We start from the raw sequence: 11,503 nt of genomic DNA on the forward strand, positions 1-11,503 counted from the left end.
TTTCAAATCAAAACTAATAAAATGTTAGAGATCACGAGTAAGGGGGTTGGTTACACAGAGGGAAGGTGTTAGCACCCAAAGTGTCCTAGGTACTCCTAGGGAGTCCTTTTTGTATGCATATGTACTTGGTATAAAGTGATGTTTACAAACAAATAGAATGGGGGGATGAGAAAAGAATTCATTAATTATATTTTTGTGTTTGACAAGACCTTCAGTCTTAAGCCTATGTACCAATATAAAAATGAGGGATCAAAACCTCGTAGTTCGCGATAGAAATTTCAAAGTGGATGCATTGCTTTTAAAAAAAAAATTAAGTTTGAAAGGCACAAAGGCCTAAAAATGGTTTGAATGAGTTAGTTCTTTTTTGGCTTTTTTGAAAGTTTAAGTCAAGTGTAGTTAAGTTTATTTACAAGTTTGATTTAAGAAAAGAAGTTTGAAAATGCAATAGCATAAAAGAGGGGAGACTTACAATCTCACTAACTAGAATGCTTATGCCTTTTATGTCACAAATTTAGCGCTATGTTAAGCAATCGTAATTGGACTTATGTAGAAGTCACAACTATTTAAGGTCGGGCAATAGAATTTTGGTGTTAATGCATGTTAGAGACATAGCATAATGGACTATGCTCATAAAACATACTGTAACACCTCAAAATTTGCCCTCCTCTCTTGGGACTAGCTAACATATTTCATTTTATTGTTAGGTCATTAGGCATTGCATATTGCATATCATGTGGTTACATTGTGCAAGTCATCCTCACAAGTCTTGATCAGGAGATGAAGGGGTCATGGCAAGCTAGGGTTTCATTGGACTGGTCATTAATCATCTGAGGATGTGGGGTCCAAATTAGGGTTTTTTGATTCTCAAGGAGATTGATCTTCATCTTGATTGGAATGATACATCATCATCATCATGGTCTTGATGTCATCAAGTGTTGGAGCATATTCCTTGAGATTAGGGTTTTGACCACTGGTCAACCCTAATCATCTGCATGAGGCCAATCAGGGCATGGCAAGGAGATGGGGTCTACAATGGATATGGGGATCATCATATGGTTTTATTGAGTTTATTGAGGCTAGGGTTTCATCCTTGGGCCATTTCATCAGAGAATTGGGGCTCAGTTTGATCAGTACATTGCCAAATTCATCTATCAATTGAAAAAGTCAACTGTGGTCAACTGTGCTTGATTTTATGGATTTGGAGATGGGAGAGAGTTGGATACACTTCATTCATGTTGAAACAAGTGTCATTTGACATTTCAAAGCTCAAGAATGAAGAAAATAAAGTCAGACAAAAAATTGTCAAAAATAGAAAGTGACTTGTAATGGAAGTTTCCAAAAATGGAAAGTTTTTCACCACAAAATTACATGTCCAAAAAAGCTTCAAATGAAAATTTGTTCAACATGAAAGTTGTAGATCTTGCTCTCACCTTTCCAAAAAGTCCAAGAACTTGAAATTCCCATGTATGGTTGGCAAGTTATGGTCCATTCATTTTCCAAAAAGGCCTATAATCAAAGTGGCATAACTTTCACATGGAATGTCCAAAATGGATGATCTTTTTATGAGCAAACCCCATTTCACATGTACTTTCATGGTGTATGGTCCAAATTCATCAAAATTGGTCAATGCAAAAAGTCAAATTTCAAGTGGATTTAAGTGCATTTTTGGTATGGCATAGTGACTTTGAGATTTACAAGGAATTTGAACATGAGAACCATTCCAACACATCACATATGACAATTGAAACTTGTTTGGACTGTCATGAGCTGTCACATTGCAATATTTGGCAAGGTCATTTTTGACATAGCACCTAAAATGCAATTATGCTAATCTTCCAAAATTTGGTAATTGTGATTAAGGAAGTGGATTAAGGTGGAGTATATATTGTTGATCATAACAGAATTGTTAATTACAATCACACTTCTCAAGATTTGTAACCAACTTTCCCTCCAAAATCACAAGAACTCTTCAATCTTCATCAAACATTTTTCATCAAATCTTCATCAAATCTTCATCAAATTTGCTGATTCTTCTTGATTCATCTTCCACAAGCCTTGTTCCACATCTGTTTTGCTATATCATTGCCAAAAACCTCAAGATCGTGGACTGTCCAAAGTGAGAATAACAATGGCATTTGGCTAGTTCTTGCACGTGAAGCATCATCAAGCTGAGGATCTTTCTCCATTCACCTCACATAACCTCCAACTCCATCTGTTTTGGCAATTGGCGTGCAACAACATCAAGATTCACCACTGCCATAATCACAAGGTGTTTTTTCGAATCTCTCCATTTCTTGAATTATGATATGCGTTTTGTAGTTCACTCATTGTAGGTTAACATGATATGCGTGGTTTTTGGTTTGGTTAACTATTGAATGAGTTATTGCGTTTTGAAGTTTTGTGTTCATAACTTAAATTGCTCGATCCCGTGGCCATGGTTAGAATTAGGCTGAATGAGTTACATATTCTTTCTCCTTGTTGAAAGACGGTTCCAACGGTTATATGCTTGTTGATTTTGGTGGAGATTGGATGTTCATCGTTTCTTTGATTTTCTGGAATTTTTTTGCTCAAGAACGATGAACAGTGCATGTTTGATCTTCAAATTTCCATTGCCTTGTTTAAAATGTGTTTGGCGCCAAGCTCAACCAATCAGAGCGCGCCATTGCTTCTTTTTGAAACTACGTCGTTTTGCTCAGTACCTTTAATATTACAATCGTGCCATTGCTGTATTTAATTTAATTATTATTTCATTTTCTTTTTCCTATTTTATTTCATTTGATGCCATGAACTTGTAAAAAATCATAACTCACTCATTTTTCATCCAAATTTTGTGAGGTTTTTTTCATAATGCTCCTGATGATGTGTAGAATTTAATCATGATTTTTGTGGATTTTTTGCACGTGTAGAAAATTAATTGGCTTAGGGATTGATTGTATGTGTCACATTTGTATATGTCTTGCCAAATCCTTCATGAAATGATGATGCCTTCAAAGAAATGGATGAAAATGTTTGTGCTTGTTCTGGACATCTGGATGGTGATTTTCATATAGAGTTTGTGATTTTTGGATACTCGGTTGATTAGATATGATTTTTTGAATTGAGGTGTGACAATTTGTGTCACACCAAGCTTGATGAATTTCCTGATTTTATTTGCCATGCCTAGAGATGTTTGATTGAGCTAATTTTTTGCATGAATGATCATTGATATGTCAAGATAACATGTGAATTTTGCTGGATTTATTGGTTGCATTTTCCATTTGATTGATAATTTTCTTCCCTGTTGGCTCATTTTGTAACTTTGTGTGACACATGTTTGTATTTCATTTGTGAAATTCTCATAATGTATTGGATGAAGATGAAATTTGACATGTGCATTATAGACACATTGTAGGACATCATGGTTTTGATCCCATTCATTTATCATGCATTGTCACTATTTTATGATTTATGGAAGTTGATGCTTGTGTTGATGCCTTGAATTGGTTTGTATAAATTTGTCTGAACTTCTTGATTTTTATTGACCTACTTCCTCTTGTCCAATTGAGCTGAAATTTGATATGCTATTCATTGGATATGTTCTGTTTAGACTTGATTTATTTGGGGATTTTTGGAATTGTTTTGGTATGCTTTTGGTTGAGATAGTTCTGTTTGGACTTTTGGTGTTCCATATGACCTAGTTTGTGGTATTTTGTGCATGAAATGATATTGGTGAATGATATGAGCATGGGACCAATTGCATTTGCTTTTAAATTGCTTGATTGATATTTTGGACAAGTGTACCTTGCTGTTTAGACTTTTTTATCTCCTTTGGACCCTAGGCTTGGCCTAGTGGTCTAGTTTCTCATGTTTGGTTTGGATTTTCAGGATGAAATGCACAATGCTTAAGGAGATTGCTTCAAGTCAATTTGAGTTGACTTATGAATTGTTTTTTGACTAACATTGACTTTGTGTTGTAGGGCTTGATGCTTGAGCTTGAGTTTATAGCTTGCACTTGTGTGCATTAACTTGTGTTTGCCTGTACAGATTAACTGATTAACATTTGCTGTTTACTGTTTGTCTGTCTGGTATACTAATGGTATTGGATTGATTTCAGGTACCTTAGTTACTCATAGTTCTTAGTGAACTTGCTTGCTGTTGCTTGGTTGTTTAACCAATTGAGGTAGAATCTCTTGACTCCATGTAGTCTGGAAGACCTGGTCTGTTACTTGGCCAGGCACCTGTCTGAAGTCCTCCTTAAGAGGCGATGCTTGTGATTGTTTATTTTTGTGCCAAGCAGGAAAAGACCTTGATTAAGGCAATTGGCAGAACACAAGAGTTGTGCAATCCACCTCCTGCTATTCTTGTTGAGTCATCCCTTTGCTCACACAACTGGTGTTGATGCATTGGGATATTAACCCAAGATCTTGTACAGTGTACAGTTGTGTCTGAGTCATGAGTGTTGAAGGGTTCCCACTTTCTGAACCCACACTCCTTTGTTTGAAGCTCTCCCTGGCCAGGGATAAGACCTGTGAGGTCTCATCCTCACTTCACCTTTCATCAGCTTCACCTTAGCCCCTCAATGGCAAGGTTAAGAGCTAACACTACCCCTGTACAGTTGACTTGCCTTGGCAGTCTAACCCATTGTTTGAGCCCACTTGTCTGGATATAGTGTGTGCTAACTGTGGATGTTTGTTTTGATTTATTGATGCTTGCATGCTTGCTTTGCCTGGATAGGATAGCTTGCTGTGATGCAAGTAGATAGAAAACTCAACCTAGGACCATTGTGGAATTCATGATAACTATTAGGCTCGAGTCAGCTCCCTTTTAGTTTGTCATTTCCCAGTCTCTGGTTAGGAGATAGTGTCTCCCCTGTTAAGGGGAACTACGTTGCCCTGATCCTCATACCAGATGACGTACGTAGGCAGGAGGTCGTGCGAGATCTCTCCGGGCAAACCTTTATCTTTTTGTGTGTGTTGTTTGACAGTTGCTAGGCTCGAGTGCCTGACTCCTTAGCAACTTGTTGTCTGTTTGTTTGGTGCGTGTGCTTGACAGTTATAGGCTCGAGTTCCAGACTCCCTATTAACTTGTTATGTTGTTGTGTGCTTGGAAGCTGATGTAAGTCCATCGAGTGGCATTCGGGTTCCAGTGTGGGTTTGTTTTGGGTTCGGATGCTGATGTAAGTCCAGTGATTGGCAGTCGGGCTCCACGTTTGCCCTTTTGTGTGTGTTTTGGTTCGGATGCTGATGTAAGTCCAGTGATTGGCAGTCGGGCTCCATGTTTGCCTGTGTTTGTTTTGTTGTGTTTGGCGTGCGTGAGCCGAACTACGGCTGCTCTGATTCTCATTTCAGATGAGATACGTAGGAATAGGATGCGATATCCTATCGAGCACGTTCCCCCTTGTCCCGAACTACGTTGACTCTGATGTTTGTTTCTGACAAACTACGTAGGACCAAGATGCGATATCCTGCCGAGTTACCTTCCTCCGTTTTCCACCTGTGTCCGATGGTATGTGTGCGTGTGTATATTCTTTGAGCGGTGTTTGTTTAGAAACCTTATTCTTTTTTCTAGAGCGTGGATCCCGTCGAGTACGACAGACGTGAGGGGTGCTAATACCTTCCCCTTGCGTAACCGACTCCCGTACCCTTTCTCTTTGGTCGCGAGACCATTTCCTTTCCAGGTTTACTTCGAGCGTTTCCTTTCCCTCTTTGGGATAACTAACGCACGGTGGCGGCTCTGTGTTGTTTTTGTTTCAGCCCGCCGGTTGTTTTTCGCGGATGCGACACATACCACACACAAAAATAATATGCAAAAGGTGTGGCCTAATCTCATCCATACTCATGTCAGTTTTTCAATCAACTAGCATTAGGACTTTGAGATGTCATAGGCCAAATGGAATGAATGAATGAAGAAAGGGAATAAGATGAAGTTGGAGGGGAATGGATCAAAACACAAATTGGTCAAAGGAGGACTTTTACCAAATTAATATCATCCATTGATTTTGGGAGATGGAATGTACATTCCATCAATCCCCAAAATCCAATGATATTAATTTGACAAAGTCAAATCAACCTTGACCAAGACCCAACAACAAGAGTCAAACATAAACAAGTTACACAATTGGTCAACAAATTTATTTGGCATTTATTCAAATTAAAAAAATACTAAAATAGTGCATTTAAATTAAATATGGTTTGTTAATTTCCTAAAATCTCATCAAAACACCAAAGAAATGACCATGAGATTTATCATAGGTCAAACAACGTCAAAGGACCTTGGAGAAAAAAATCATAATTTTTGGACATTTAAAATTTTTTTAAACAATTTAAAACAAATACAAAATCAATTAATTCATGAAAAATATTAATAATGATCCAAAAAATAATTTTAATTCAGAATATGAAAGAGAAAAATATTTGAACTTTTTTGGTGAAAGTCCCATATTTTTTGGATCTATATTGAATTTAATATGAATTATTGAAAATAATGCAATTAAAATGAAAATTAAAATATTAAAAAAATCGTGGACCACTTGATCTCCCTCATTAATTGAGGTGGCAGATCAAGTGGATCAAAACACGCGTTCCACCGTGCACTCAAGTCAGCGCGCAACAGGCATGGTATTCAAAAGGAACGCACGAGATTAAAACAAATTACATGGATCTTGTGGCTGTGAGGCATTCCAGCGCATGGCCGGAGCTGTAGCTCCGGTCTTCTTCTCCGATGGACCTCACCGGACTGGTCCACCATCAACCATCACCAAAATTAAAAATAAGGACATGATTTAAAAGTAAAATTGGCACTAAGCTCGAATCTGGCCTCAATTCACTCTAACTCCAAGTATATTGAGAGATACATGGAGTTGAAATTTGAGGTACATGAACTGAGTTGCTTCGATTTGGTCTCAAAGCAACTCAATCTTCTTTCCTACATTGGTAGGACCTTAGACAACCAAAGAATCAATGGAATTGAGCAAGAATTTGAGAGAATCGAAGAGATCAAAATTTCTGGAAAATACCTTTCAATGGAGGTCTGGATTCAAAGGATTGGATGCTTACAAGGTTGTGGATTCCTAGAGATTTGAATTTCAAAACAGTGGAAATTCAAACTCAAATTCTAATGAACTTCTAAGGTTTATCCTTTTCAAAGTGAGGGTTAGAGATGAGGGATCAAAGCTAGCGCGAATGTGTGTTGATTGCTGAGCATATGAGGCTCTATTTATAGTTGAAACCATTGATATTTGCACACTTGAAATCACTTTCCAAATTTGGTCATTGATGATGCATGGGTGCATGGGCGCGCATAGGCCCATAAAATCATTGCCATAAGTCCACAAATGAATGTTAGATACTCTGGATTCAGCTTGGATTGCAAGGCAAGTGTGCATTTGAATTTGAAGTTTGATCCTTACCAAGTGATGACACCATGTTCATGCCATGCGCAACCTATGCATTCCTTGTCCAAAATGAATGCATTTGAGCTCTTTGGAAAAGTGAGGTCAAGAGGAACAACTTTCATGTTCAACACTTTCTCATTTGGAGCTTGGAACTTGGAGAAATTTGAGGTGGAAGTTTGGAAATTTTTGACATATCAAAATTTTTCTAAGTGTCAAGCCATATGTCTCAATATTCCACCTTGCTTAACTTTTTATATGAGCTTCAAATGAGAAAGGTGTCTTCATAAAAGTTATAGATATTTCAAATAAATTAAAAATGGTCACCAATTTCATGTCATTTGGATTTGAAATGATAGAGTTATGCATTTTTGAAGTTTGGAAAAATCACTTGATCAATGGTATAGGTCAAAAGTGACATATAATGTAACCTCATATCACATGCTCAAAAAAGTTGAATTAGGAACATTGAATTTGATTGTTCAACTTGTAAATATTTTATCTCATAAAAATTGCACAAGTTATGGCCTTGGGAAGTTGGTTTTCAAATTAGGGTTTAGACAAAATGACCTATAATGTTTCAACATAGAAAATGATTTTCCAAGCAAAACTAGCTCTAGGTCTCAACATGAAAGTTGTTTTAAATGTCATTTAGAGTAAGGTTTATCTTGTAATAATTTTCATATGGTAAAAATTGTAGGAGATAGGGTCTAAGGAGACCCAGTTTTGATCAGATGAATCCATCTGGCCAACCACCATCAACCAACTTGCTAACTTCCATTCCTCTTGACTTTCTTGGCTAATGGTAGATCATATATGCATAATATAATGAATTTTGAAATGTCCCTTAATAAATTTGATAAATTGGTGAGATAACTTGTTGGAGAAGTTACTCAAGATACCCAGTCAAACTAGGGTATCCAAGGCAAATCACCCTCAAACTCTTGAAGAAAACTTGATCAATATAACATGTAGAGAATATTGGGACTCATATATGATGTTCATAACCATTATTGAATCAATTCTTGGTTGTGCTCTTTGTTCATGAGGGTCTCAAACCCTAGATGTGAACTTTGATGAATCAATGGAATCATGCCCTTCCTACAAAAGAGTTAGACAAATGCAAAGACATATTTTTGGTATTTTGGTTAGTGAAATGATAAAATAAAAGTATGATATAATCACAAAGTGCTTGGTGATCTCTCCCAAAACAAACCCAATGAAGGAGGGGTAAGGAGGATGCCAAAGTGTGATCCCAATGCTAATGCTTATGATGGAATTACATGAGGGATCTTAGGGTCAAAATCGGGGTCTTACACGACTTTCAAACAATTTTCTAGATTGTTTCAAAATAAGATGAACTTGAAAATTGTTTCCATCCGAAGTGATCATGGAGGATAATTTAAAAACCTCCTCTTTGAGAAGTATTATGAAAAACATGGCATTGAGTATAACTCCTCCGCTCCTAAAACTCCACAACAAAATGGGGTAGTGGAGCACAAAAACTGTATTTTAGAGGAGTTGGCGAGGATTATGCTTAATGGAGGTAATTTACCAAAGTATTTCTGGCGAGGATTATGCTTGATGAAGGTAATTTACCAAAGTACTTTTGGATGTAAATGTTTCATTTTGAACAATGGAAATGATAATCATGGAAAGTTTGTTTCGAAAGTTGATGAGGGTATCTTCCTCGAATACTCACAATCTAGTAAAGCTTATAGGGTTTATAACAAAAGGCTACTTATTATTGAAGAGTCGGTTCACGTTACTTTTGATGAGTCTTTTTTGAAAAATGTTGGGAAAGGTGTTTCTTTTCATGAAGCAGGTGTATCTTTACAAGATATTCTCAAGGAACCCGATGATGGAATTGATTAACCTAAAGCGGTGGGAAATAAGATAGTTAAAGATGACGATTGTGAAGAGGAGAAGGTGGAAAGTCCAGCTGTAATGAATGAACTTCCTTTGACTTGGATAACATCCAAAGATCATCCTATTGACACCATCCTTGGAGACATCATGAAAGGCGTGACAACACGCTCCAAGATAAGTAACTTTTGTTATCACTTTGCGTTAGTTTCACAGGTTGAACCTAAAAACACTAAATATGCATTACTTGATGAGAATTAGCTTATGGCAATGCAAGATGAACTAAACTAATTTAAAAGGAATGACATTTGGGACTTTGTCCCTCGTCCAAAACATCATCAAGTAATTAACACAAGTTTGGATTTTAAAAAAAAGCTTGACGAAACTGGAGTGATAACGCGGAACAAAGCCCGACTTGTGGCTCAAGGTTATAACCAAGAGAAAGGAATTGACTATGAGGAGACTTATGCTCCGGTCGCTCACCTCAAGGCTATACGCCTTCTACTAGCCGATGCTTGCTCAAAAAATTTCAAGTTATTTCAAATGGAAGTGAAAAGTATGTTTCTAAATAATTACATTAATGAAGAGATATATGTAGATCAACCTCCCGGTTTTGAAAATGACGAGTATCTCAATGATGTTTTCAAATTAAAACAAACTTTGTATGGTATCAAACAAGAACTTAGGGCTTGGTATGAGCGACTTAGTAAGTTTTGATTAATCAAGGGTACTCAAGAGGGAAAGTGAATACTACTCTTTTTATTAAGCGACATGGAAATGATACTCTTCTTGTTCAAGTTTATGTCGATGATATCATTTTTGGATAAACTAATATGCAAATTGTCATAGAGTTTTCTAAGCTTATGCAAAATGAGTTTGAGATGAGCCTAATGAGGGAGTTGAATTACTTCCTAGGTCTTCAAATCAAGCAACTCGATGAAGACACATTTGTTTGTCAAACCAAGTATTGCAATGACTTGGTAAAGGGATTTGGCATGGAAGATGCAAAATCGATTGACACTCCGATGCCTACAAATGGTAACTTGGAAAGGAATGAAAATAGTAAGGATGTTGATGTGAAAAAGTATAAAGGTATTATTGGTTCTCTTCTATATCTCACTGCTTCTAGGTTGTATATTATGTTTAGCATTTGTTTGTGTGCCTGTTATCAATCGGCTCCTAAGGAATCACATTTAAAAGTCGTTAAACGTATTCTTAGGTATCTTCATGGTACTTATAAGTACGAACTTTGGTATTCCAAGGGAAGTGATTATAATTTGGTTAGTTATACCGATTCTGATTTTTCCGGTTGCAAATCAGATAGGAAGAGTACTAGTGTAACTTGCAACATGTTTTCAAATTCCTTGATTAATTGGCATAGTAAGAAACATGTTTTCGTTGCTTAGTCAACTGCTGAGGCAGAATACGTAACATTCGGTAGTTGTTGTGCTCAAATTTTATGTCTTAAACAACTACTTGATTTTGATATTAAACTACAACGTATTCCTATTATGTGCGACAACACTAGTGCCATTAATCTAATCTAAAACCCGGTGCTACATTCTCACACTAACCATATTGAGATTTGTCACCATTTTCTACGCGATCATATTGAGAAAGGCGATGTCGTATTTGAGCATGTTGATAGTAAAAATCAACTTGCAGATATTTTTACACAACCACTTGCGACCGAACCATTTTTCAACATTCGAAGGGAATTGGGGATTCTTGACATCTCAAATCTTGTCTAAATATGATTTGTCGCATGCATTATATATATATATATATTGTCTCATGAATTGTGATTGAACAGGTTACAATGCTAGAAAAATTATTTTTGTGTGTCATTGTTATGTTTTCATCTACGTTTTTGGTTTGACTGGTGGTATAGTGTTTTATTGCGTTGCTAGAGCACATCTGTGTGCAGCATTTCGGGAGCACCAAAGGCATATGTCACGTAATCGTGTCGCTTTTGTAGCAAGTCAAGATACTTTGATCACATTGTATCCTTCATTTTTCATCTTTGTGTTATGTTATTTGGCATAAGTTGTGAAAATTATGTTCTATTGTTGCATTATTATATTTTATTTATGTTTAGTCATTTTTTTTCAATATGAAAATCATTCTATGTAAGTGATATCATATTGATGTTTCTATCTTTGCAAACCGCCACAGTGTGTTATATTAGTTTATGCATGATTTAAGATACTTCTCATGGATTGCTTCGTTTCTTTTTGATGTTGTCAAAGGGGGAGAATCAAGATGAAG

The 11,503-nt window shown here is 36.5% G+C and overlaps 1 protein-coding gene across 1 annotated transcript; it reads left to right on the plus strand.

Moving 5' to 3' along the window:
• The first annotated feature begins 10,068 nt into the window (after positions 1–10,068).
• On the plus strand, positions 10,069–10,641 carry LOC127130784 (uncharacterized mitochondrial protein AtMg00810-like). Its single transcript, XM_051059749.1, has one exon. It carries the CDS (start codon positions 10,069–10,071, stop codon positions 10,639–10,641), a length of 573 nt encoding a protein of 190 aa, XP_050915706.1.
• The last annotated feature ends 862 nt before the right edge of the window (positions 10,642–11,503 follow it).

Source organism: Lathyrus oleraceus, chromosome 3 (assembly GCF_024323335.1).
Source record: "Lathyrus oleraceus cultivar Zhongwan6 chromosome 3, CAAS_Psat_ZW6_1.0, whole genome shotgun sequence".
NCBI lineage: Eukaryota > Viridiplantae > Streptophyta > Magnoliopsida > Fabales > Fabaceae > Lathyrus > Lathyrus oleraceus.